The sequence below is a fragment of the Cuculus canorus genome, chromosome 13, assembly GCF_017976375.1.
Source record: "Cuculus canorus isolate bCucCan1 chromosome 13, bCucCan1.pri, whole genome shotgun sequence".
Classification (NCBI taxonomy): domain Eukaryota; kingdom Metazoa; phylum Chordata; class Aves; order Cuculiformes; family Cuculidae; genus Cuculus; species Cuculus canorus.
The window spans coordinates 10,226,064-10,253,825 of NC_071413.1; the positions used below are offsets into that span (position 1 = coordinate 10,226,064).

Sequence of the window (27,762 nt, forward strand, 5' to 3'; positions counted from 1 at the left end):
AGCTGCGGTGCCTGGACTGAGACAGTCCCTGCCCTGGCCTGGAGCTGGCCGGGGTCAAAAACAACCCAGCGTTACAGCAGTCTGTCAGCCTTGCCTTTGGCTGCTCTGAGGTGAAGGAGGGTCCCAGGTGGCATCCAACCAGCCCAAAGCCCTGCCGGCCTCCCTGGCCACTGAATGTGCGTGGCTCTGCCTGGTCTCTGCCGTGCTTCCACCCAAAGCGTGGCGTCTCTGCTGCAGGTTTTTGTCAGACTTTGTGCTGCTCACAGTGTCCTCAGGAGCAGCCTCTGGGGAGGGGAAACCCAGTCCTATGAGGAGCACAGCATGGGAACGGCACTTCTGTTGGATGGAGAAGCTGAGAACCTCTAGGCTTTTGCGTGGATCAGGCAGCCCTGGGCTGTGTGAATTTGCCCAGGAAGTGGTGACACCCCCAAAGAAAAGGACTTTGGGGTGGTGCTGGGTTTTCCCAGGAGGATTCTGTCTTCTGGAAAGAGCTTCTCCTTGTGCAGCACTGGGAAGAGGAGCCAGGGCTCCTGCAAAACCAAGCTGTAGTGTCAGGTGAGCCCTTTGCAGGAGTGGCAAACCCACTGCTCCTTCCCTTGACCACAACCTCCCCAGTCTAACCTGGAGCATCACCTGAAGCACCTCCATCCTCTGAGTCTGGCCTTCTCCCCTAGAGTGGGGCCTTGACTGCCAGCTTTGAGGATCTTTATGCCATGCATGGGAGCTCCCTGGTTTCCCCATCGGGAGCAGGAATGCCAGTGATGTCCAAAGCTTCGTCCCCTCTGGGCAAATAGAGCAGTCTGCTGGGCTGGGGCCACGTCTGTGCCCCGCTGAGGTGTGCTGTGCCCCAACAAGCTCCATCGAGCTTCAGCCTGCTGAGTGACAGGCACTGCTGAGGAGTTTTTCCTCACCAATTCCAGTTCTTCCCAAGCCAGTGGTGTTTTAATTATAGAGATAGTGATGGGAGGAGGAACAGTAGGCTTTGCAGTGAAGTCTCCTCTGGCATGACTAGAAGCCTCGGTGCTAGGAATGAGACCAAACCTCTAGGGGCTACTGGAAGTTGAAACATCATGAGCATCAGCCCCCAGGAAGCCCAGCACAGTGCACAGTGGAATTCCCTTTGGGTACGAGGACAGCAGGCTAATTGCAGTGCAGAGCCAAGTGGCAGAAGGTCAGTTGATCCCATTTTTCAGGCCAACTAGGAGACTAGGGCAGTATGACCCACCTTGAGTGGCTTGGTGAGGGCTTTGCCATCACAAGTGAGGCCAGCTGCTCCCCAGGAGCCCATCCTTCCCCCAAGACAAGCCTCATGGCAGGGAGCACAGACATGCTGGAGCTGAGTGCCAGGCATATCTGAACACCCTCGGGTGCTCCAGGGCATGTGTTTCTCAAGAAGCCTCAGTGAGGGGCCAGATGGGCAGGTCTCCCTGCTCAAATGCTTGCCAAGTGCTGTTGGCTTTTCCTTTGCGTAAGTTCCAGGTGTTTGTGCTCATGCAGCTGATTATCTCCCCATTTCCTCTCCGGTCTGATGTTTCCTGCTTCCCTCACTCCCTATTATCAGCTTTGCCTTTTGTGTCAGGCTTATCTCCTGGCTCTGGGCAATGTCAGACCTCAGTGTCCCTTCTGCCTACTGTGATGGCAACATGCAGCGTGGGCACCAAGCTGTGTCTTTTCACCAGGCTGCAGCTCGGGAGACATTTGAAATGCCAGCTCCACCTGGCCAACAAACAGCTCTTTGGGAGCAAATGCCAGCTGGGACAGAGCAAGGATGATTTAGGACCCATCTGCTTTAAGCAGCTGATCCATCTCTATTCTGAAGCTGAGGGAGAAGTGCCGACTGGACCAGCACATTGCTGCAGGGAGCTCTGGACAACCACTCAGGACCCTTCAACAGGGGCTGCACAAGGGCATAGGAACGCATCTGGGGACTTGCAGGGACCATGGGTGGGGAGGTGTCACCGAGGGCAGCTCAGGCTGCCTCCACCAACCTGTGCAGAGACATAGTGGAAGCTCTATAGGCTCCAAGAATTGACTTCAGTGGTGGGAAAAGCCCATAATTCCCAGGGTCTTTGCTTAGATGTCTTCTTTCAGACCAACAGCCACTGGTAAAGGCTTGTTGCACCAGGAGCTGGAGTCAGGCAGGTCTGTGAGTCAGAACAGGAGTGGGGAAGACATGGAAAGTCTTGGCAGGACTTGCCAGGATCAGGGCAAGACCTATTCTGAGAGGCAACCTCCCATGCCCAAGGCAGGCAGACAGCAGCAAGAGGAGCCCCCAAGAAAGGCAAAGCCTGCTCAGGAGAAGGGTGTCAGAGGACTGGGAACGGAAAAGGGCTGTTCCTGCACCACAGATGCGGCTGTGGAGGTGGAGCAGCAGGCAGGAGGCAGCTCACAAACAGCCAGCACACGAGGAAGCGCTGGGACACCAGTGGAAGGATGGCCAGCGTAGCCAGGGCAGCCGGCTGCAGCAGCTCCAGGTACAGTAGACCTACGCTGGCTGGGGAAGGACCAGAAGCAGAGGCAACCAGAACTGCAGAGACCTCGGCCAGGATCTGGAGATCTGCTTGGCAGCAGTCTTCTTTCAGCCAAAACAGCCCTTCTTTCTGTCAAGGTATGGGCACTACCCATGGCATGGGGGGACAGTAGGATGGACATCTCCATGCCATGTGGCACTGTGGTCCTGTGGCTCAGAGCCCTGATTGCCATTCCCAGGGCCAGCAGTGGTGGGGTAGACTGATGCTGGATCGCCTGGGGACCTGGGAGGGTGCTGGGGCCAGGGCTGCTGCCAAAGTACCAGGACCCAGCCTGGGTGCATGAGAAACGTGGCTCAGGAGGAAGCACATCCCACTCCCTGAAGCCCAAAGGCTGCCAAGGAAACCAAGTGGGGCCAGCAGATAATGTGCTGAGGCTTCCTCCAGCGCTGCTGCAGCTGTGGGGCTGGGGTTGCTCCATCCCTATCTGGCCCAGCAGCACCGTGTGCATCCCTTCTCTCTCTCACTGTATTATTGTTAGCAGGGAGGAAGCAGCTGCCAAGTCCCACCTCAGGCTTTTAACCTGCTACTGCCTGGCCTGCTGCTTTCTGCTCCTGTCAACCAGAGCCGGGAAGGCTCCACAGCTGCCCTGGGAGGATTGTTTGCTTTGGTACCAGGAGCTTGCTGCAGGTGTTCCCTCCTTGGGGACCAGCAGCTCCACCAGCAGGTCTCCCAAAAGCCATGCTGTCTCCTATGGGTCTCCCATAGCCACCCTTGCCAAGGGTGGGCACTGGCATTGTCATCTTTCAGTGTGGAGAAAGGGTCTTGAAGGCTTTAGGTGCTGATGATTCCCTTGTTGCTCTCTCTTCCCCCTTTTAGCTGGTTGGATCCTGACTTGTGCTTCCTTGGGAAGCCTCTCCCATCTGCTGGGGAGGTACCATGGAGGTGACAGCTTTGCACAGGTTTAACCCAACTACCTATTGAATGGTTTGGAGGAAATACATCCTGGGCAAGAAACTTGCAGCACCATTAGAATCATAGAATGGTTAGGGTTGGAAAGCACCTTAAAGCTCATCCAGTTCCCAACCCCTTTCTATGGGTAGGGATGCCTCCCATTGGATCTGTTTGCTCGAAGACTCATCCAGCCTGCCTTTGAACAATTCCAGGGATGGAGCCACAATTTCTCTGGGCAACCTGTGCCAGCGCCTCACCACCCTCACAGAAAAATATTTCTTCCTAATAGCTAATCTAAATCTCCTCTCCTTCAGCTGAAAACCATTGCCCCTTGCCCTATCCTGCACTTCCTGATAAACAGCCCCTCCCCAGCTTTCCTGTAGGCCCCCTTTAAGTGCTAGAAGGCTGCTATAAGATCTCCCTGCAGCTTTCTCTAGGCCGAACAACCCAAACTCTCTCAGCCTGCCCTTGAATGGGAGGTGTTCCAGCTCTCGGATAGTCTTTGTGGCCTCATCTGGACTTGCTCCAACAGATCCATGCCCTTCCTGTGCTAACGCCTCCAGAACTGAAAGCAGGACTCTAGGTGGGGTCTCACGAGAACAGACTAGAGGGGCAGAATCACCTCTGCTGACCTGCTGGTCACATTTCTTTTGATGGCAGCCCAGGATACATTTAGTTTTATGGGCTGCAAGTGCACATTGCCGGCTCATGTTGAGCTTCTCATCCACTAGCACCACCAGATCATTCTCTTCAGGGTGGCTCTCAATCCATTAGGGCTGCTTTCAGTCCATGTTCTCTAATCTCTCTTCACCAGATTTGTTTGACAAGCAAAGGTTTAACTGAACCCCGAGGTCTCTAGAGGTGCTACCTGCTGCCCCCTGGGTAAGTGGAAATCAGATGGACATCTCAGCAATGTTGTTGAGATCATCTTCTCGTGCAACCGAACTTGGCCAAACTGTCCCCCTGTTTTTTGTCTGGCAGGGAGGAGCTCTCAGTGTCCTGTCAGCACGGGCTGGGGCTGTGTCCTCCCATCGCTGGCCACTACAGGACTCCCTTCCTGAGCACCAGTGTCCATGCAGGAGCAGAGGTAGGTCACCAAGACACTAAGCCTGCCAGGGCGCTGCCGGGGTGCTTTACACTCTCCTGCAAATACATCGCCTGTGTTGGCATGGCCATTGCATGCCTTAGTGCCTCGTGTGCACCCCTAACATCAACCAGCAGTTTGTCTGGGCCAGCCTCCAAACCCTGGGGCCCTGGCACAGCCACACATGTGGATCTTCAAAAAAAAAATCCCTTTGGGACTTGTGCAAGCCATGCTGTCACCTGAACTCAGGACAGGAGTGTGTGCACGAGTGGGTTGCAGTGAGGTGCTCACTCTTTCTCCCAGTGCTGGGCTTCCACCCATGCCTTTGCTTCCAGCAGTGCCTGCAAAAGTGATGCTGCCAGAGCAAGACCTTGGCCATGGGACCTAGCTCTGCTTTGGAGGATCCTGCTGGCAGGTTTGGTGCAGGTCAGCCTCTCCCTGCCCGTCCCTGGCACCAGCTGAGCCTGGATTTCTAGCTGTTGCAGAACATGTTCCCAGTAGGCTGCACCCAGAGCTGGTACAACACTGAGCTGCTGGTGTGCCTGTCCGATGGTGTAAGTGTGCTTGGGGACCACAGGGATGGGGCTGAGCTGCCCAGGGCGTGCCATGGGCTGGGGCAGCCTTCCTGCTGCTTGCAGGCTCAGACTTGAAGCAGGATGGGGCTCACTGGAGTTGTCCCCACTGCATTTCCCTCACTGGATCCCTTGGTTCCTAGCACGTCTCTACCAAATGCAACTGTGCCAACCTAGCCAGAGGCACAGGGACTCCAGGGATGTCCCTGGAGACCAACAGGTACCATCTCGTCCTCCCCAGCCTTGTGGTTTGTGTCCCAGCCTTTGATGGGGATGCAAAGTGACGTGGCCCAGATGCCCACTTGGCTGTCAGCCCTGGTCCCCTGGAGCATCCCTCCTGATCTTGTTGGCTCCATAGAGAGGACTGAGCCCCAGCGATGGCAAGAACAATGCTGAGCTGTCTCCCTGGTGTCCCTCTCCTTGGAGCCAGGGAAGTGGTGCTGGGGAGGAACTTGGCTCCTCTTGTTTGTTATTACAGGATAAAGTTACCCTTTAAAGCAAAGCCAGTGCTGTCAGGGCTGCATACCATGCAGGAACATCGTTCCTTCCCAACGGCTCCAACACACTTTTTGTTTTTGTGCTCACACAGAGACAGCCCGCTCCCAGCTCATGGCACAGTGAGGGGGATGCAGATGGGGGATCCAAAAAGAAGCCTTGAGGCTGTTTTCCCACTCTGGGAAAATTGGAAGCAAAGGGAAAAAAAGGTCTCTCTCTCTTTTCTAGCTCTGTGATATGTGAAGAAGGAGGAATGGAAAGCAAAGGCTGGGAGTAGTCAAAGGGCAGGGGGGCCAGGATGAGGCTCGAGGTGTCTGTGGTCCCTCACGGAGAAGGGCCAGGGGTGCTTCCCTCACTGTGACTTAGCTGGGGACCCTCTCAAGGGAACAGACTAGAGGTTCCTGCTGGGGAAGCTGTGCTGGGCACGGCAGTGGCATTCCCCTGACACCCATCTCGCCACCTCACCAATCCGGTGCTGGCTGGGCTGGCAGCGTGAGGTCCTGGGCTGGCACAGACAGAGGGTTGGATTCCCCTTTGAGCACCGCTCTGTCCTCAGTGTTCCCAAATTCAGGGAACCTCTCTGCTGTGAGCTGGCACCCCAGGAGACACCCCCGAACCCCAAGACTTTGCTGATGTGGGGGTTCCTCAGCATCACTCTGGCCACCCCACCTGCACCAGACCCTCTGGAAGGGGCTGGGGGCTTGCAGAGCTTGACTCCCCCACCCTGTGCTCAGCCATGACGTGTCCATGGGGTGGAGGGGAAGGAAGCCGGCCGGGTGGAGCTGAGCCAGGGAGAGCTTCCTGGCAGTGAGCTCCAGCCTCCAGCACCTTCCGTGCTGCTGCAAACGGCTTGGAGCGGGATGGAGAGCAGAGGGCTGTGCGAGCCCCTTCCAGCTTTGTGCCAATGGGGAGGCAAATGCTGGCCGGTGACGCAGCGCCGGGGCTCTGCCACTGCCCCGCGGGGTGTCGGAGGGAAGCCTGACTCATCCCTGGCCTGAGAATATGAGACTTGCACATGTAAACAGAGCTGGCCTCGGCGCGCCGGGGCATGTGACAGATAAAGGAGAGACCAGCTGGAGCCATGGCCCGCAGCTGGTGGCATCTACACATGTGCCAGAGGCATGTGAGAGGGGGCTTGGCCTGCAGAGAGCAATGGTCTGCATCCTGAGGCTCAGGGGAGCATCGCTTGGGTGGGGAGGATGTGGCAGGATCTGTGCTATCCATGTTCTACCCTCTATCCCCCCCGTTCTACCTCTCCCCTACTGGTGGCTTTTAGGAGCAAGTTTTACCCCCCTGGTTTGCCTGTTTGGCTGGCACAGCTTTCCTCCAAGGACACCCTTCCCAGTGGGGACCAATTTGGATTCGCAGAAGAGGTACAGCGTGAAAGCAAAGCTCCTGAGTTGGGAACTTCAGGAGCAGAGTGCAGCTTGAGGTGTCCCTGCATCTTATCTTCCACAGGGATTGAGTGACCATGGAGCTGCCAGGCTCAGGAGCAGAGGCTCTCTGGGTGCCTGTTTCCGTCCCAGGAACAGGGATCACTCAAAACCACCTGGTTGTCTAATGTGCTCTCCAGCACATGTTTTCCTCTTGGGTTTATGTATGCTCTGCTGCAGGACATGGGCCGGGAGAGCTGCAGGCCAGCAGGAACAGGAGATGATTACAGCCATTTCCTATCCTTGCTTACCCTGCACAGCCGGTTTCATTTCCTTAATCCACATCCCAGCATTTTCTTTGTTGTTATCTTTGGAGTCGAGGGATCCTTTGCTGAAGGCTGGCGCTTGCTGCAGGGAGCACTTTTGTGCTCTGAGAGCCCGATGTGGGTGCTCTCCAGCTGCCCCGCACGGAGCTGCTCTGTGCTGTTGGGCGCAGTGGATGCTGCCTACAAAGAGATGGGGACCTCTGTGGTGCCATACATGGTGCTCCATGCATGGAGCAGACCAGGATACACATGGGGTCCCCTGTGCTGCTTGCGGAAGACCACATTTGCAAACTCATCCCTGCCCAAACACCCTGTGCTCCAAACTGCTTTTCCATCTTGTATCCAGCACCAGCATGCCTGGTCTGGGCCAGCTTTGGGGCAGGGCACGCTGGCAGCAGCCAGCTTGATGGGCTGAGCGTTACCTGGTGTGAAGTTGAACCCTCCAGCCGTCCCAGCCTTCCCCCCGCTGGCTGTGTCTACTGGGCCAGTCTAGTTGCTGGGCTTGTTCATGCCTCAGCTTTCCTGCTCAGTGTGGGATGGTCACCGAGGGGCTGCAGGAAGCTTGTGAATCATGAATACTTTTGGAGTGATTCCTCCAGGGTGTACATGAGATGGTTCCTACTGTCCTGAGAAAGGGACAGCTGTGTGGTTGCAGGGGTGATGTGGTCCTAGGGGACAGTCAGCCTCCTCAGCTGAGCTGGAGCTGGAATTGGACATGCTGCCTGACATGGTCCTGGGATGGAGAAGGAAATTAGGACAGGAGCAGCTGGCTGGTGGCCAGAGAGTTGGGACTAGCCCATGGTGTCCTTCTGGAGCTCCTTGCTCTCTTTGGACCATGCTGGGGGACATCTGATGCAGTGCAATCTGGATGTTCTGACCTTGCTACAAAGCCCAGGCTTGGGCGCGAGCTTGCCAGCCAGAAAGTTTGGGTGAGTTGACCCAGCGCTGGCGTTTGTGGCTGCTCTGGGGATGTCCTCACCTCCCTTCTCCCAACCCTGTGGGCAGGCGAAGTGCCAATGGAGGCATCTCTGCCCCACGGAGAGGGACGGGCTGGATCAGGGCTGAGCCCCAGACCGCTGCGCCTGTGCACTGGCCCCGAGCACGTTGGGGAGGGTTTTCCAGCATTGCTCAGCGGAACTGCTGGCACAGCCTTTCCCCAGGGCTGGCCAGTTCCCCAGTTCCCCAGCATGGCCAAGGCTCCAGTGAGTCAGCTGGAGCGGCGGCTCACATTGCTCACGCTCTTGAAGCACCGCCCTGGCTCCCTTAGCTTTCTCCCAGGTTGTGTTCCCCCAAAACACACCCAGAGGGATGGGTACCCAGCACCAGGATGCTCAGCTCCAAGCCTGTGGCAAGGATGGTGGCAGGCTCTGCCGAACCGAGGCACCTTGGCTGCTCTTGGGGTTGATGTCTGAGCTCCGTGTATGCTCGGCACGCGTGGCCATCCCGGTGTAAGGTTTAAGAGGCCTGAAGTTCTGACCTGCACTTCCCGCCTTGCTCCAATGCTGAGCAGGAATGCTGAGCACGCAGCAGCTCCAGGGCGGCTGTGGAGGGAGGCAGGACTGGAGCCAAGAGCTGGCCTCCTTCCCTCTGGAGAGAGGGGAGAGGAAGACGTGGCTCCAGGCCCAGCCTGCAGTGAGAAGAGCAGTTTGGGCAGAGATCCATGGCATGAGGCTCCGCCGATGGCTCGGACCTTTCTCTGCACGGCGGCAGGCAGATGCAGGCAGCCGGCACAGCTGAAGCTGCCAGGGAGAGGAGAATGTGTTTATGGTGGTCCTGGCTCACTAGGCTCTGGCAAGGTGTGATCCTGTCCTGTGAGGAGCTGGGTGACACTGGCTGGTGCTCACACAGGATGCCCTTGCACTCAGGGACTCCTGCCTGCACCGGCACCCTCTTCCCATCATGGACAGGGAGTGCCAAGAAGCCTCCTCCCATGGCCAGAATCCAGGGGTATGCGCATCCATCCTGGGAAGGTTAAGCCCTGCCTGCTGGTGAGAATCATCCCTCCTTAGAATGAGGAGGGGGTGCTTTGGGGAGCAGGCAGGCAGGGGGTTACTCTGGTGTCTCAGATGCTGAGCCTGCCCTTGCTTTTGTTTGCAAAACTGGTCTGTGCCAAGCAGGCTCCCGGTGACCTAGAATAGCCCGTGCGCTGGGCCAGCCCGAGCCTTGGCAGACGGAGCGTTGAGCTCACCGTGCCCAGTCTGGCAGAGCAGGCAGGGCTGCAGTGGAGGGGAGGAGTGCTGCAGGCAGCACCGCTGGGCTCAGCCTCACTGCGGTCTCCTCTCCTGATGTCTGCAGGGTGATACGGCTGCTCTCCATCCCAGCAGTGGCCGGGAATAGTATTTTACCCTGCAATGATGGTGCATAGGTAAGCAAAAGTAAGGTCAGTCCACCTCTAGGCACACCAGATCTTTACCGAGAAGGTGATCAAACCCTAGAAGAGGCTTTCTGGAGAAGGGGTTGATGCCCCAAGCCTGTCAGTGTTTGAGAGGTATTTGGACAATGTCCTGAATAATGTGCTTTAACTTGGTCAGGCAGTTGGACTAGGCAATCAGTGTGACCCCACAGCAAGACCTGGCCTACCTTCAAGAGGTTTTAGAGGTGAGCAAGGTGGTGGCACCATCCACAGGGTGCAGATGGGATCCATCTCCCGACTTGGTCCATGAATGATGCTGGCTCAAGTGACCAACCAGCTGGTTTGATGCATCTATATGTCCTCCTTGCCTGTTTGTGTTGGCCCTTTGGTTTAGCTGTTCCCTGGTAGCCATGAGACCTGCTGTCTTCTTTCCCGTCTTTGCAGAACTCTTTCCCTGTAATCAGGCCAGCCTGGAGGGATGAGCTGGGAGCTGGGCTGCCCCAGTTCTCACTGAGCATCCTTGGCAGCAGCTCTCTGCTCCTTGGTGCAGCCCCAGGAGAGCGGCGGTGGTGCAATGATTTCCTTGTCACCAATATTGCCCTACTCCACTGAGCTCTGAGACGTGGTGATGGTCTAATTAGTGCTTTTGCATCTCAGGGCTTGCTGAAGCTCTGCATTGTCTCATCCTCATACCGAGGATGTCTCACTGGGGCTGCAAAGGCATCGGTCCCATTTAAATCTGGGTCGATTGAATATGATGTAGGACAGGTAGAAGAAAGATGGGCTTGGGAGAAAGGAGAGGAGCAGAGCGCATGGCACAGCAGCTGTGAAAGTGTTACTTCCACCCTCTTTACCTAGAACTTCAGGGATGCTCAGAGATGTCAAGGTTCAGGAGATGGACAAGCAGGGCAGGGTCTGATCCAGGGCAGCCAGGAAGAAGCCAACACCATGGAATTGCAGCATCCATCAGAGTGGCAGCCTGCATGCATGCCAGGGCCACTTGTCCCATAGCTGGGGCATTCAGAGCTCTCCTCTGCTCCTTCCGTGTGGAGGCTGGTGGAGATGAGGAATGCCGAACAATGCCTAGGTTTTGCTCTCCTAGGGTGGACTTGCTGTTTGCAGAGGTCTGAGCACTGCTCTTGTTTCCCACTGTAGGGGTCAGGCGGTGCGGGGAGGGTAGTGCAGGGCACTGACTACCACAGAGCTGGGTGCAAGGATGCCTCTGCCACCGACTGACTGCACAGTCCTGGTCATGTCACTGCCCAGAGATGCTGTCCCTGCTCTCCGAGGGCTGTGCAGCGTACTCGGGGTCTTTCAGGGAGAGCCGATGCCTGGAGATGGGAGGCTGTCATGGCCTTTGGTATGCGTGGGGCTCCAGCCGTTTGCTTTTATAGAATCACAGACTCATTAAGATTGGAAAAGACCTTTAAGGTCATCCAGTCCAACTGTCAGCCCAACACCACCGTGCCTACTAAACCATGTCCCAAAGCTCCACGTCTACACGCTTTTTGAACATCTCCAGAGATGGTGAATCCACCAGTTCCCTGGGCAGCCTGTTCCAATGCTTCACCAATCTTTTGGTAGAGAAATTTTTCCCGATATCCAATCTAAACCTCCCCCGGTACAACTTGAGGCCATTTCTTCCCATTTCCCCAGGCTGCTTGTTACCTGGAAGAAGAGACCAACAATCACCTCGATACAACCTCCTTTCAGACAGTTGTAGAGATCAATGAGGTCTCTCCTCAGCCTCCTCTGCTCCAGACTGAATAAACCCAGTTCCCACAGCTGCTCCTCATAACACTTGTGCTCCAGACCCTTCACCAGGTTTATTGCCCTTCTCTGGATGTGCTCCAGGAATTCAATGTCTTTGTAGTGAGGGACCTGAAACTGAGCAGAGGATTCGAGGTGTGGCCTCACACCTGGCAGAGAGAGTCTGTGTATCTGCAGGAGAGCAACCAGCCCGGGGCCAAGCCACCTCTGATCCCACCTCTCCCGGGGCACCGGGGTGCTGCCTGCCTGTGCGGCCAGGGCTAGGATCTGGGATCAGGGCAGGGGTCAGGGTGCAGGAATGGCTGAGATCAGGGCACAGACAGGGGTGGTGTCAGGGCGTGGGCAGTACTGGGGTCGGGGCGCAGGCAGGGTTGGGATCTGTGTTGGTGGGGCAGACAGAGATGGTGCTGGGGCGCGGACTGGGATTGGGATGAAGGCTGGGATTAGGGAGCGGACAGGGCTGGGATTGGGGTGCGGGCTGGAATCAGGGCGCAGGCAGGGCTGGGATACAGGCAGGGCTGGACTGGGGGTGTGGGCAGGGCTGGGATGGGGTGCAGCAGGGCTGGGATGAGGGTGCAGGCAGGGGCATGGGCTGGGATTGGGATGAAGGCTGGGACTGGGGAGCAGACAGTGCTGGGATTGGGGCATGGGCTGGGATTGGGGTGCAGCAAGGCTGGGGTCGGGGTGTAGGCAGGGCAGGGATCGGGATGCGGGCAGGGCAGGGGTCGGGGCGCTCTGAGCCCGCTGCGGGGGGCCTCGGGACCCCCGGGAGATGCCCCTTCCCGCCGTGGGGACAGCGGGGACGGCGGTCTCCGGGGCGGGTGTCGCTGCCGCCATTGGCGCTATCGGGGCCGTGGTTTCCTGCCGAAATCACATGGCTCCCGCGTTTCCATGGAGAGAGCCGGGGTGGGCGCTGCCAAGAGCCTGCACGAACTCCCCGCTTGCTCCCCGTCCATGGGAGTGGAACAAAGGGGATGCACCGAGCCAGGCCCGCTCTCGCTCCGCGCCTCGCCCCTCGCCTCTCCCGGGACATGTGAGTGCGCCCCACGGGGGACAAAGGGGGGACAAAGGGGGGACGGGACCGCCGCTGCCCCCGGGGACGGGACACGTCGCAGAGTGCCGCCGCCCGCCGCAGCCCCGGTGCTCGGTGGCAGCGGGGAGGGGGGGGAAAAGGGCATAGGAGGTGTCCGAGGGGGTCTCTGCGCTTCCGCCCCATCGCCCGCAGCTCACGGCGCCGCTGCGAGTCCTGCGGCCCCGGGAGGAACCGCCCCGGCAGTGGGGAGCGCCCCGCGGAGCGGCTCCCTGCCCGCCTCGGCCTCCCCAGCCGCTGCCCGGGGTCCGTGAGCCCCTCTGCTCCCCCTGCCCGGGGTCCGTGGGGTCCTCTGCTCCCCCAGCCCGGGGTCCGTGAGCCCCTCTGCTCCCCCAGCCCGGGGTCCGTGAGCCCCTCTGCTCCCCCAGCCCGGGGTCCGTGAGCCCCTCTGCTCCCCCTGCCCGGGGTCCGTGAGCCCCTCTGCTCCCCCAGCCCGGGGTCCGTGAGCCCCTCTCTCCCCCAGCCCGGGGTCCGTGAGCCCCTCTGCTCCCCCAGCCCGGGGTCCGTGAGCCCCTCTCTCCCCCAGCCCGGGCTCCGTGGGCTCCTCTGGCCGCTGCTTCGCTGCCGGGTTTGCGCTGGCCCCGCTCGTTGGACTCGGCAGAGGCGCGGGGCTCCCTCGGGGCGGCGGGGCAGGGTTCGGGGGGACGGAGGGCTCTGCCGGAGCCTCTGAGGATGGCGGAGCCGTCGGTGCCGGCGGAGGGGCTGCACCCGTGTCCCCACCAGCCGCCCGCGCCCCGGGGCTGGGTGCCCTTCGCTGGGTGCTGCCCCCTCCTCCCGGGCGACGAGGGAGGAATGCTCGGGGGAATTAATGAGACAGATCTCGCTTTGTTGCTGGCCCGATCCTCCTATCTCCCAGCCCTCCCCGGCCTGCCAAGAAGTGCTTGGGAAGGCCTCGCATCATTAACTCTTTCCCTGCCGCACCTCCCCAGGGCTCTCAAACAGCTTCAGGGGGTTTTACCCATGCCGGATTCCCAGAGGAGACTACAGAAGGGAGGTCCCGGCCTTCCTATAAACCCTTTCTTGGCCAAGGACCTCTCTCCTGGCTGTTGGGTGAGGAACAGCCTTGCTGCGTCCCCCGGGCAGGGCTGCAAGGCTGTGACGCCATGCAGCGCAGGGCTTGCAGTGTTGTCTGCTCTGGGCTGGTGGAGGTCCCCGATGCATCGCTGCAGCCCCCCGGGCAGAGAGGAGCTGCGGTGCGAGCTGGTGCAGTGGTGGTCGAGCCCCCGTCGAGGACGTGACATGATGGGGTTGAGCATGGGAATGTGGGCAGAGATGAGGTGGGTGTTGGGATGCAGTTGGGGGATAACTGTTAATCTGCAGTGGGCGCAGTGCAGGGGCATCTCTTCCCAAACCCTGCCTGAGGCTCCTGGCCAGAATGCCCGCAGGAATTTGCAGCCTAGGTTGCTGCAGGGTGCCTGAGGTTGGCATTGTCTGGTGCCTGCTGCTGCCCCAAGAAGAGCTGGGCAGGGGCTGAGGAGCTGCACTAGAGGCTGAGGCTTGGCTGGCGCCTTGGATCTTGTGCCATGGCTCTGACTTAAAGGATGGGACCTGGGAGACCTGTTGTGGGCAGGGAACTGGCACTTAGGGTCTCCAGGGGATGGCAAAAGCAGCCCAAGCCCTGGTTTTGCGTGGGTTGAGGCCATTGCTGGGCTGGGACGAGCTCCCTGCCTCATGCTTTGGGTTTATTTATAGGGCTGCCATTTATATCGCTTCTATTTTTGCTGCCGTATGGGGATGATGCGAGGGAGCAGGGGGGAAGGGCTTGAGTCTGCCATGGCCCCAGTGCCCGGATGCAGGGTTCCGGCCCCTTGGGCAGGGGATGCTGCCAGCGTTGATGCCAGCCTGGCTGCAGGAAGAGCCTGGCTTGGCACAGGGCTGGTCCTTCTCTAGCCCTCGGCGCATCACCCCTGCAGGGGGATGGGAGTGAGGGAAAACCCTGCATATGATCTGTGGTGTTGGGTTGCCAGGATTTTTTTGCAGCTGGCTTTGTTGATTTCTGCAAAAAATAAACTCAGAGAGGTCAGCTGTAGCACTGTGGTGAGGGAGATTGCCTACACCTCTGGGACTGGGCTTTTCCAGACCAGGACTGGCTCTTCTCTGGCCACAAGTCACTTGGTCAGTCACTGTGGTTCTCCTTCAAGCCATGATGGTGGGCCAGAATTGTCACCTCATGCCTCCTCTGAGGTCTCTTCCATGGCCAGAAGCACTTTGGTCCCTCTCCAAGCTGGTGCCTGCGTGCTGACCCACCCCTCCAAGCCTCCTTTAGCCAGCAGTGACTTCTACCCACTGAGGCTTGCCTCTCCCCTCTTGTGCTCATGTTTCCCACTGCAATGATGTTCCCAGATACCCAGGGGCGAGCAGGTGGGTGGATGTCTGTGTCTGGGAAGTGCTTGTCCAGGTACTGTCTGAAATAGCTTCTTCATCACCTTGGCCTTTCACCAACTGGTGCTGGTGCCAGCAGGGGAGCATGCTGTGGGGCTGGCGGCTGCTGCAGGGGCTGCGTGGGCACAGCCTTGGAGCTGATGGTCCCAGGGCCAGCAGGGAGCAGCCAGGGAACTGACCCAGGACTCGGAGCTAGCAGGATATGGAGTCTTTGGAATATCAGTCTTGTATCCCACAGAGGGCAGGGACGTGGCAACGTCCTCTTGAATTGTCTGGAGTTTTCTTCTCCCTGTGCATGGGCTGGCCGTGGCTACAGGGCTGCCCATGGAGGGGTTTGGTTGCATGTTCAGCTGTTGTGGTTAGGGTGGGGATGCTTGGGGCAGCTCCTCAAGCCTGCCGTGAGCTAGGCGTGACAAGGACCCCCCCAAAAATGGTGCACTTAGGGTGTTATACCCCCATCCCTGCTGCGTAGGAGGAACGGAAGCAGCCACCCTGGCTGGTGATGTCGAGCCGGAGTGGTGAGCGTCCAGGGAAGTCCCGTGAGCCGGCGCAGGTGACTACCCTGTGCCTGCTGCCTGTTCCTGGCTGGGCCAGGGACAGAGATTCTTTTAACTCAATTACCGCCCAGGCCCTGGCAGTGTTGGCGCAGCTCATGCCCTGCCTCTGCCCTCCCTTGGCAAGGTGTCCCTGGGCTGGCAAGCCCTGCCGAGTGCTGTGTGGGGTTGCCGCAAGGTGCTCGGAGGTGTCTAATGCCATGTGCCCATGTCCTCCTCTGGCATCCTCTGCTACCTTTTAAATGCACAACCCCACCCTCTGCCTGCTCCTGGCAGTCTCTCCATGGGTGATGCCCAGGGTGGTGCTGTGACATGGGGCTTATGTCCACATTGGCTGCCCCACAGCTCTTTGCGGGGCTGCAGGCAGAGCTACAGAGAGGCAGAGTCTCCACAAACGGCACAGCCTGGCCATCACCCTGCCGGTACTAGTGGACACCTCTCCCATGGCTCCCGGCAGCTTTAGTTTGGCTTTCTTATTAACCTTTAATGAGAACAAATGAGCTGGCATGGTCTGTTGCTGTGGGCGCGTTGCCTGGCCGTGTGCTGGGCACCAGCTCTGCATGGCTGCCAGCGCGGCAGAGGCTTTGCAGAAGGCTGGTTGGCCCTGGCACGGTTTTAGGAGCAATGCTTTCCCCCAGGGAGAAGCCACAAGGGGTGAAAAGCTGGGCAGTGCCTCCCTGCCCATGGCAGCCACTGGGCTGGGACTCTTCCTGCGACTGGGCAGGGCTGGGGTGATGCGTCCCAACCAGGCAAGGTAGCAGACATGGTCTTCATGCAAGTTCTTGAAGGCTGGGGTGGAGAGGGGTCCTGCTGCGCCATGCTTTGCCGTGTACTGGGCTGCTGGCCCCCTCTCCATGCCCAGGGCACTGGCCTGCAAGCTGCAGGCAGGTGGGTGAGAAGACGCCTCTGTTTGCCCCGGTGCTGCTTAGGGACAGCCCAGGCTCTTCCCCCAGCTGCTCTCCCAGTAGTGCTGGGCACCCACCTGGGCACCCACTTGGGCACCAGGAGAAGAGGGTGTCCTCAGTGGCGGTGCTCTTTGGAGGCACGATGGGAGGCTCCAGTTCACCAAGGCGGGCTGTGGCTGGCTCCAGGGCACTGTGTGCGCCTGGGGCGGAGGAGCTGTGCCATCCTACAAGGAAGCCCCATACGCTTCTCCCCTACAGAGTGCTGGCCCTGTCCTGTGTAGGGTCCTGCGAGGTCACCAGCTCTGGGCTAGTTGTGGGGAAGCAGCTCACTATCTAGGGAGGGTGTTACTGCTGTCTGGGAGCACCCCATCTCTGAGGGTCAAGGGTCCCCCCCAAACTCTGCCCCAATGCTTTTCCTCCCAAACCTGGCCTGACCTTGCTCTAAAAGCAGCAGCAAACAGGAAAGGAGCCTGGGAGGGAGGTGTCTCTTCCTGCCCCGGTGACGTGATGATGGCAGCGGCTCCCAGCTTGGATGGGGCTGGCTGCTCCAGCCTCCTCTGTCGGAGGTATCGCAGGACCAGCACCATTGCAGAGACCTGCAGCACTGGAGAGGAGATCACAACTGTGCCAGAGTCCCGTGGTTGGTTAGGGCATCCCTGTACTGGATATTGTGAGGCCAGGAGGTGCCGTTGGGGTTGGCATGAAGAGTCTGCCTCGCTGTCCTGTTGGAGCTGGACCCCCGTGGGGAGTGGGGTATCCTTAGTGGGGTATCCTTAGTTCCTGCATGGGCACTTTTCACGAGCCCTGAGAGGAAGCCCTGGCTGAAGCCAGTCCCTCCGATGCTCTGGAGACCCAGACAACAAGCTTAGGGGCACCCGAGCAAGGAAACCCTTTTCACAGTGGCTGCTGGGTGTTGCAGAATGCCTGCAGGCATGCCACGGCGTTTCCTGTGCCACTGCCTGCTGTTCAGCCATGGAAAGCCCACAGCAAAGCCATAGCAGTTATATATATGTGTGTGTGTGTGTATATATATGTATATAGAGCAATGCAGAAGCGAGCAGCAGGACTGCCGGGTCTGCTCCCTGCAGTGACGTGAGCGCTGGCTGCCCGCTCTGCCCACGGCTTTGTGCCTGCCCATGGCAAAGCTGGGAAGGGACAGGGGTGAAGGCTGTGCCCGGAGTGTGCCCCCCGCAGCAAGGATGAGCAGCAGGTCAGGGCAGCGGTGCCTTCGTCAGGATTGTGTTTGCTCCTTGCTCATGGCCAGCCCCGAGTGCTGGAGGAAAGGGGGGCTCTGAGGGGAGCAGTCTCACGAGGCGGGCTGGCACGCAGGGCTGGCAAGGGACGCTGTGGTGCACGCTGCAGCCCTGCTCTTCTCCCTGTTTTAAAGCAACAAGAGAGGGGCTGGGGAGACTTTGCACTGTAGTGGCTTGCAGTGTGACCCCCTTCCCTATTCCTGTGCCTCAGTTTCCCTCAGGGAGGGAAGGATGGGGACTGAGTGGTGTCATCCCTGCTCCTAGGGCAGCCAGTGCTAGCAAGACCCCTTTTCTCCAAGGGAGGTGAGCATCCTTTTGTCCTCCTGTCCTCTGTCCCCTGCATCTCCAGGACCTGAGTCACGGTTGGGGTTATGGCGCTGGGCAGTGATGTCAGCCCTTGGGCAGGGGAAGCATGGGAGGAGACTGCTCCCCCCGGGAGAGCCCTCCCGGCCCCGCACGCAGGCAGGCGGACAAACGGACGGACGGCATGAGAGAACAACAGCCGCCCACGCCATTCAGTACGCTGACCCCAGCCCAAGGGAGACATGCTGCTACAGCCTGCCATGAACGGCAAACCGAAAGGTACCCACACCGGTGGCACTGGGGCCCCCCAGCAAATTGGGAACCCCAAGCTGTTTGAGGCTCCTGGGTTGATATGGCTGAGCTTGGAGACTGGGGGGGGTGGGGGGTGGGTCTGTGCAAGCGGCTTCCCTGGGAGTAAAGCTTTCCCTGCCAGGGGCACCAGGGACATGGATACCCGCTACCTACACGAAACACAATTGTCACTGTGGTGTGCAGCAGTGGGGTGTCAGGAGGGGGTGTCTGTGGCAGGATAGGACCCGCCGGCTGCCCAACCTTATCGTTGCTGTGCTAAGATCCAGGCTTCGCATCTCAGGGCAGGAGAGGGGCCACGGCTGCCTGCTGCTCGCGGGCGATGCAGCTCTGAAACCGCGGCAGCATGGCTTTCCTGGGCAAATTGGTTTTCTCTCTCTTGTGCCCCTACATCTCTTTTGCAGTTGTGATAATGAAGACAAACAGCCTGGCTCTGCGTTGAGCATCACTACGGGGGCCCAGAGGACCCGAGCAGAACAAGGGGTCCTGGGGCTGCTCTTGCACACAGGCACCAAGTTGCCTGGGCAGGATTTTGGGAGGAAGGTACTGGTACTCAGCAGACCATCCTGGAGATGAGGAGGGTGGGATGAAGGTGGCTGTGGATCCTTTGCAAGGTTTTCAGCCCCAGCAGGATCATGCCGGAGCTGCATCTTGTGGTCAGCACCCCTGGGAGGGGTCACAGCTCATTGAGGAGCAGATCCAATGCCCCTGGCCAGGCTGCAGTCCCTTCTGGCAGAGCATAGAGGTGAGCTGTGGCTCCCACTCCTTACAAGCCATGAGGATCCTGACTGGGTGTTCGGTCTGTGCCTTTGGTGGTGAGGTCCCACCTGCATTTGAACCACAGGGTTCTTGGGCTGTTTTTTGGGAACCGTCGTGGAAAACAGGTTGGGCTTTGGCCCAGGCACTGGGGAACCCCCCAGCCCCAGCAGTGACATCCTCCATGGGTCCCAGTTTGGGGCTTGCAGCCTCCTCTGGCTGCAAACCGGGAGCCTATGGGATGGGTGACGGGTGGGAGGCTGCGAGCCCCCACCAGGGAGCCCACTGTGAGCGTCCGCCTGCGCCATGCCCTGCCCTGCCCTTCCTCGGGGATACTCCACGGGGTAAATAAGCACTTCCTCCAATTCTTCCCATTTGCAGCTCCTTCCCTTTCCTGTGCCGCTCGGTCCAAGGAGCCAGCCAGCCTCCGGATACTCCTGCCGAGGCCCCATGGCCGCGGGGCTGAGAGCACCCAGCCAGCCCCCCGCCTGCAGCACCTGGACCACTGTCCCCTGCTTCCATGGGGATGTGACCTTACGGCTGGGAGTTTCTCTTCCGGCTGAGTCACGGGGAGCTGGGGTGCCATTCACTGGCTCATCTGGCTCCCCCAAAACCCCAGACCTCTCCTTGCCCAGCACGGGGGGCAGGCGGTGGGGCGTCCTGCCTGTGTGGAGAGTGGACAAGGTCAGGGTAGAGGTGACTCCCAAGCTCCCTATGACCAAAGCAGTATGGCGTTCCTTTCCAGATGCTCTCATCCTCTGTGCCGGGGACAGATGAGGGGTGATGGGAGGGAAGAGCTGCTCCAGCCCACGCCAGGAGCTGGCCGAGAGCCGTCCCAGGGCCGGAAGGGGCTGGCGGGGGGCTGTGGGACGCGCCTGGGTCAGGGCAGCGGGGATGCAGCTGTGCAAACATGGATGCAGCGGCTGAGCTAGAGGGAGGTGTGCCAAGAGGCTGAGTTCGCAGGCTCCCGAGGCCATCCCTGACATACACCCAAGGGTGCTGGGGTCGGGGGTCATGCTGCTGGCAGGGGGTGGCAGGACCTCCTGCTTGCCACAAACATTGCGAGCTGGATGGATCAGCCGGTGGCCACCGTGCCGTGCCCTCGCTGGGGGATGCTGAGTTGCTGCAGTGCCCAGAGAGGTGGCCACGGGGCCATTGGTGTGGGGACCACAGCCCATCCCACCAGCCCCTCCTGGAGGAGCCCCTCGGGTGGCTGTGGGTGCTGCTCCCTGGGGTCAGGGGTGCTAGAGGGCGGTGGGGTGGACACCCTGGTCATCACTGCCCTCCAGCAAGTGACATTACGGGAGATGCTGGTCAGAGCCACCCCCAGCTCCCAAGACTGCAGAGCTGGGGATTTGGGGGGAGCCAGTCTGGGGCGTCTCCGACCAGGACAGTGTTGATAAACCCGCTGGAGCGACCTGAGGCTGGTGTCTGAGTGTCAGAAACAGAAACCAGCTGGGACCAACCCAGCCGGTTGGACTGCCCCCTCCGCTGCTCAGACCGGCATTCTTGGGATCCCAATCATCTCCAGAGCACCGGGTGTCAAGAGAGGAGCCAGTGGCCGGGCTGGAGAGCCCCGCGCTGGGCTCCAGCACCCCCTGCCACGCTGCCCACCCAGCTGCTCACTCACCCTCCCAGCTGCTGCCCGTGGGCGGCACTGGCCAGGGACGGACAGACGGACAGACAGACAGACTTCCAGGATTGCGTTTCCTACGCTGGGAGAAGTGCAGGCGGTCTGCGGCACAGGCACAGCAAGGTGAAAAGCTTGGTTGGGAGGTGGCTTCATTAGCAGTGAAGCCCTAATTATGGGCAGGGGGCTGGCAGGGACTGGACCATTGGGGCAGGATCGCTGGGGCAGGACCTCTGCAGTTTCTTCTCAAGAGAGGGAGGGATGTGCTTGGGGCTCAGCCCATGGTGGGGACACGAGTGTGCCGGAGCTGTGCCCGGTGCTGGCCTCTGCATAAGCCTGGTGTGGGGCTCACCACCCTGAATGAGATGTGGTGGCTGGGTGCCCCTTCCAAGCGTGCCCGGGGCTCTCCTTCCCACCAGGGTTGGCTGTGCCGCTGCGGTACCAGGTACCTCTTATCTCGATAATGTCAGGAATGCACCACGCCGGGGGTTTTTTCCTCTGCTGTGAGCCAAGAGTGCCAGGAGCAGAGATCCTGCACCCTGCCTGGCTGCCTATGCGTGCCGGCCTTGAGCATCCTTGGGGCTCCCTGTCACCGCTGTCACAGGGCAGTGGCATAGTGTCCCCTTCCTCGAAGTGTCCCCTGGGTGCTGGGCTGGCTGGCAGCAAGCACTGGGGCTGTGCTTTCCCTTCTGCTGACTTAGGTCTGTGCCCACCCTGTTGGTGCTCTGGCCTCACGGTACAGCGCAGCGCAGGGGGTGTTTGGGAGAGCTCTGGGTCCGTGAGCTGGAGCACAGGCATGGGGTCGTGTCAGCGGCCACTGCTCCGTGTGCCCGTGTAGGACCCTCAGGTGTCTTGGAGCGTGACCCAGCATGGCACAGGGAGCCCCTGAGGTGCTTGGGTGAATGGCTGGGACTGCTCTGACTCTCCTGGGGAGCTGTGCTGGGACACTTCTTCCCTACAGCACTCCCAGCATCCTTCTCCCCTCTGATGCCCCCAGCATCCTTCTCCTCTGCAACGCTCTCAGCATGCGTTTTGCCCTCTGACCCCTCAGCATCCTTCTCTCCCTGTTATACCTCGAGCATCTTTCTCTCCTGCAACAGCCTCGCATCCTTCTGTCTGACACAGCCAGCATCCTTCTCCCCTATGACTCCTCAGCATCATTCTCCCCCAAAACCTCTCAGTATCATTCTCCCCCTTGACCCCTCAGCATCCTTCTCTCGCTGCTATGCCCCCAGCATCCTTCTCCTCTCTGACACCCTTCAGCATCCTTCTCGGCAGCGCAGGCTCCCTTCTTAGAGCCCCCCGTGTCCCCAGATGGCAACGTGGAGAGCCCTATCATAGTGGTGGTGGGTGCTTTCCCTATAGATGAGCTGCTCTAGTGCCCAGTTGGGGCAGCAAGCACTGGTGCTATGGGTCTTGCTCAGTGGGGAGCAGATTAAAGAGCCCTGCGGAGGGTAATCTGCCCAGGCACTGCAGGTCAGCCGGGCTGACAGGGATTACAGCTCCTCCTAATGAGCTTAATTGGGACAGCATTGTCCTGGAAACTGGAGGGACTGGTGAGGAGATAACACCGAGGCAGCAGGACCCGCAAAACGACTCTGTGGTCCTGGGCTGGCACCTCAGCGCCAAGTGGGGATCACATGGACCCGCTGTGTCCCGGCTCTGCTGGGTTGGAGATTATTGGCTGTGTCTGCCTTTGACTCTAAACTGGCCTGGCTCATCCCGGCGAATGCTTGGGCGCCCACCCAGTGTGCGAGGAGGCGGTGGCAGCATGGCTGCGGAGCAGCGGGGAGCACAGCGCCAGGGCAATGCCCGCCGGCAGCCCAGCAGGTGTGTGCCACGCGGGGCCATTCAAGCTAGACTGCCTTGTGCCAGGAGGAGGAGTGGGGATGGTGTAGAGGCAGTGGGAGCCTCGGCAGTGCCTGTGGCCCCATGCTGTCCCTCGTGCTGCTGGGGCTGGGGGCTTGCTGGCAGGAGGAAAGGCAGAATAAGTCCCCGAAGGCATGGGGAGGTGGCTCTGGCCCTATCTGCCAGTCGGGGAATCTGCGTGCATCCCTAGAGCCCTGCCTGGCCTTCCCTGGCATGGCGTGTGACTGTCAGGCACTGGGTGGGCTCGTCCCCAGGAGCACCAGGCTCTCCAACCCATTGTATGGCTCTGGGAGCTGCGAGGATAGAGGGACCAAACTGGTGTGAGCAGTGGCTGGGATGAAGTGGAGCATCCAGCAGCCTCTGCCCTGCTCCTGCAGTTTCCCTGTGGGCTGGGCTCCTCTGGGTGCCCAGCTGGCAGTGCTGGGGGTGGCAGGGCTAGGACGAGCCCCGGGCTCGGCTGCTTTTGCTTTGTGTTGAGTCCCAGCCAGGACTGCTCCCTGCTACGTGGGGTGGCAGCAAGGTCTGGGTGCCGAGACTCAAAAGTCTGCTCTGTCCTGGCTGATACTGACTGCACTCGCCATTGCAGGGACAGGCAGGGACTGGCAGTGGTTTTGGAGTTCCTGGCACCATCTCTGGCACTGCCAAGGGTAGAGGGCAAGCCTGCAGAAGCCGTGGGCTTGGACATGTGCTGCTTGTGTGGACTTTCCAGGGTCCGGCAGGGAATGGCTTGGCATTTCCTTCCCTGATGCACTGCTCCTGGCAAAGCCCGGGACTTTCCAAAGTGCTTTGTTGTCCATGGATTTCCCTCCTTGTTGCTGGAGCAAGCGGAAGTGTGGAGACAGGGAAGGGCTGAGCAGCCTGGTCTGGCCCTGTGCCCTTCCTGCCCCTGCAGCAGAGTGGCGTGGGGGATGGCAGGACATGGGACAAGATAGGGTTCAGAAGGAGGTGGCCAGGCTGGAGCACAGCCGAGGGGTTGCCATGGTCATATCTGGGAAGGGCTGTGGTGGGTCTTGGGCATCAGCCCCTTCTGTCGGCTCCCAAGGGGCCAAGCTGGGGTGTATGCATCCATCTGTCCCTGCTGAGTGCTGACAGTGTCTGGAGCCCTGCTTCACCCAGGGAGGGGCACTGGCACCATCGCTGGGTGCAGCGTGGGACCTGTGTCCCCAGTGCCCACCATATTCTGCAGAATATGCTGCGGCACCAGGAGGAGCTGGAGAACGGCACAGCCTGGTCCATCTCCTCTGAGTCCTCGGATGACTCCTCCATCCCTGGGCTGAGAGTGAGGGAAAGCTCCTGGCCTGGGATGCTGCCTCTGCCCCAGCCATCGGTGCCATAGCCGCCCTGCTCTGTGGGTGCTGTTCCTCTCACAGTCTTCGTTGCAGCCCTGTCTGCAGGTGTTTTCCCCACCGTGCTGCTGTTGACCCCACTCTCTTGTGCCCTGCAGGGAGACCCTCCAGGTCGCACTCAACAATGTCACTGTCTGTGCGCCCGCAGCGCCGAGTCCTCGTCACCAAGATCAATAGGAGCCAGTCCTTCGCCGGAGTGAACTCAACGGCCGACCGGCCCTTCAGGTAGGAGATGGGTGCTTGTGCTGCCTGCCACGAAGGACAGGCTTGGGCATGGTGGGACAGGCTTGGGCATGGTGGCAGGACCTGCTGCGCATCCTGAGCTGCCTTCCTGAACTGCTGCCTGGCATCTCCTGCAGGGACTTTCGTGGTACCCAGGGGATGTCACACAAGGGAGCTTCAAGGCCAGGTCAGACCCCAAATCTTCCCATGTCCCAGAGGGTGAGGACTCTGCAGCCCTGTGGCTGCTGTCACCAGAGCGTGGAGGTGGCAGGTGCAACTCACTCTTGTGCTTCATCGAGCTCTGAAGTGCTTCCCTTTGAGCATCTCATCATGTTCAATGGGTATGATGAAGGAGCTGGGGTGGCTTTGAAGCTTGGTGTCTCGACCCCACCTTGACATCCTGCAGTAGCCAGTTTCAGGGTTTGAGTGCTTGCGTGAATCAGGATTTCCTCTGGGTCATTGCAAACCTGTTGCTGAGAAGTTTTCTTGGCTGCCCATCAGCGGCGTTGCGAGGAGCAGCCCTTCCCTACTCATCCTGTCCCAGCCACCCATCATACCCTTCCTCCTCTTTGCTGAACCTCACATTGGTGAGAACCACCCTATGCCCTGCTCAACGCTGCACCTTCCTCTACACCGTCTCTAGCTGCTGGCTACCCTCTCACAGGTGGTTCTTGGGACATGGGTGTGCCATGGGTTTGTGCTGCAGGACTACAGCATTTTAATGCTTTTAATCCCTTTTCCTAGCGTCCAGCCAGGCTCCTTACCTCCCCGCTGGTGCATCCGCTTGTGTGGGGTGAAGGACATCTCTCTCACCTGATTGGCTGGGGAAAGCAGTGCCAAGCTGCCTTGCCAGGCTACTGGCACCTCCACTGGGCAGGCACAGACCCAACTAGAGCGTCTCTGTGTCTGGGAGCCAACCTCCAGTCCTGCTTGGCTCTTGTCCCCAAGTCCTGTCCAGCCTCTGGACCAAGTGACATGTTCCAGGCTGTCCCTGGATCTGAGGGTGCCAGAGGGGCTCACCTGGGGAACAGGGAGGACTCTTGGATGCCCACAACCAAGCAGCTGGTGGGGGGATGCTTGTGGGAGATGTCTCCAGGGAATGAGTAGGGATGGTGGAAAGCAAGCACTTACCCATCACTGTGGCTTGGGATGAAGCCAAGACATTCATTTCCCCCCACGAATGATTCGGGGAAGTCTTTTGGCCACTCTTGCAAAGAGCAGCACAGGATGGGAGGTCCAGCCCAGGGCTGGGAACTGAGGAGCCCAGGGTGTCTCCTGGGCACCGATGAAGTGATGATGTGTTGGAAGGAGGAAGGGAAGAGCCAGTCTGAGTGGGGCGTTCCTCACTGGGCTGTGGAACAACTCCATTGCACAAGGCAGGAAGGGTGGTGTTTGGGTCGCAGGCACTGGGATGGCATACCTTCAGGTTGGCCGAGGGAGGTCCCCAAGGTGAAGGTGGGGCTGATGGAGGCAACAGGCAGCCCAGTAGCTCCATACTGCAGGGCTGGTGGCATCTGGAGAGGCGTAGTATCAGCAAGGATGTCCCTGCCCATTGTTGCTGTGCTATGTGGTGGGGTGACAGGGCTGTCTGTCCTCAGGATACTCTCGTGCTGCTGTTGCCTGGGACCCCTGCCTGTCCCTGGGGGTGTACAATGGCCAGGCAGGAGGCTGGTGCTGGCATGTGTTGCTCTGCCATCAGGTGCCCAGACCACAGGGAGCATCTTCATGCCACTGGCAACCTGAGGTGCGGGGTATGGAGCAGACCATGGCCACTTTGGAGGGTGGCCAGGGCTAGATATGTCCCGATGGGCACTTGTGGAGTGCAGCTTGGCTGTGGCTGGTGCCAGCTCCATTTGCCTTTGCTCCCCGTGACTGGTGCCTGTTACCCCACGGACTGCCTCTCTGTCCCTTCTGAGATGGAGTTACCTCCCCACTTTTCTCACCACTAGCTTTGCAGGTTTCTCCTTGTCCTTCCCATGGCTCTGGGGCAGTCAAATGCGCTGGGAGGGCTGCAGGCAAGCGGTGCGTGCCCAGACTCACGGCCCTGTCTCACCTGGCCCTGCTGGCTGGTTAGACTGGCTGCTGGCGAGTCCTGGGAGAGGCAGGCAGATGGGTGGACCTGGACTCCATCCCAGAGCTCCTTCTTGTCTCAAGAAAGGGTGCCCAGCAGGCTGGGGCACCCAGGCAGACCCCGGTGCTGTGTGCTGACCCCGATCACCCAGGGTTTGCCTGCCTCTCTCCCCAGGAATCTCTCGCCCTTCACCCCCACTGTTTCCCGCAAGACTGGCTCCAGGGTCAGTAGGATGTTCTCAATGTCCCACAAATCCCCACCACCCAAGGTGCCTCAGCCCAACCGCCTGGACGAGGTGTATGAAGCTCTCAAGAAGGGCCTGACGTGAGTGTTGGGGCTCCCCATGGCTGGGTGGTTGGAGGCAGGGAGCCCCCGAGGGGAACAGGAACAGCTTGCCATATGGGCTGGGGCTGGCAGCAATCTGCTCTCACTGGCCAGGGACATGCCCAGTCCTGGGCACAGTGCTTCGGGGTCCTGGAGCTGTATGGGGTTGTGCATCCCACTACAACCCACAAAGTGGCAGAAGTGGGCTCCCTCACCTGGATGCTGGAGCAGAGAGGGGGCGTGCAGGGCCAGATGTGCTGGGTTGGCATGGGCTGTGGGTAGCAGGAGCCTGACCTCTGCGATGTGGCTGCCCCTAGAGCCTACCTGGAGGTGCACCAGCTGGAACTGGAGAAGCTTAGCACCCAGATCCGTGAATCCAAGAGGAATTCACGCTTGGTGAGTGTTGCCGGGAAGAGTCTTACGGGTAGCGAGCCTTTGGGCAAACAGCCAGGGCTATGGGACGGCTGGGGCAGCTCGTGGTCCATCTGTGTCCCAGGGCAGAGCCTGTTTCTGTGGAACGTTGGGGCCAGCCCACGCTTTGGTGTTGGGCTGCATGGGATTCCTGTCCTACTGTCACGCACTCTCCAGCCCTGGTGGGGTGCTGCGTGTTCCTGCCAACGTGCTATGGGTGATGGGTGTGCGATGTGCTGGGTCTCCTTGGGTGGACAGAGCTGGCTTTGTGCTGCATCTTATCCCTCTTCTCTTTCCTCCAGGGCTTTCTCTACGATCTGGATAAGGTAAGCGGGATCAGTGCCCTGTCCCCCTTGTCTCCCCTGTCCTTTTGCCAGGGATGTGCCACTCTGCCAGCCTCTTTTCTGCTTGCTCTGCCCTGCTGCCTGCCCCCCCATCCTCTGCGCAAGAGTGCCTGTGGGGTGGGATTAGGGCTCTGTGGGCAGGGGAGGTCTGGGCAGGATGAAGCAGAGGCAGGCAGGGGCTTGTAGCTTGCTTCTTGCAAACGAAAGCAGTGGCTGGGGAGTACCGAGCCTGGGTTGTCTCTGGAGGCTGGCAGGAGAGCACCCCGGAGCCTGGCCTGTCTCCTGGAAGACCATCTGGAGCAGGGGAGGCTGGAGGTTGCTGCAGGATGAGGGCGCAAGCCCTGCTCTGGTCACCGCCAGCTGCCACCCTGCACCTTCCCAGCAGGGCTGGTGACCAGGACCCATCCCAGCAGCAGCATGGGCATGCAGCAGGGCACATGCTGACCTACAGCTCCTCTCCAGAGGGGTTGGGCTGCCTCTCATGCCACCTTCTCTGCTTTTCTAGCAAGTGAAGTCGATTGAGCGCTTCCTGCGTCGCCTGGAGTTTCATGCTAGCAAGGTGAGAGCTGGGAACTGGGGTCACTTTGGGGCTTCCTCG

General features: G+C 59.8%; 1 protein-coding gene across 1 annotated transcript in view; it reads left to right on the top strand.

The window, feature by feature from the left end:
* The first annotated feature begins 12,087 nt into the window (after window positions 1-12,087).
* The window catches only part of RIPOR1 (RHO family interacting cell polarization regulator 1), a 31,425-nt gene continuing 15,750 nt past the window's right edge, over window positions 12,088-27,762 (top strand). Inside the window, 7 exon segments of the mRNA XM_054078310.1 lie at window positions 12,088-12,342; window positions 12,344-12,428; window positions 23,891-24,017; window positions 26,260-26,409; window positions 26,727-26,805; window positions 27,123-27,146; window positions 27,670-27,723. Coding sequence (XP_053934285.1) covers window positions 12,103-12,342; window positions 12,344-12,428; window positions 23,891-24,017; window positions 26,260-26,409; window positions 26,727-26,805; window positions 27,123-27,146; window positions 27,670-27,723 — 759 coding nt within the window. The 5' untranslated portion in view covers window positions 12,088-12,102.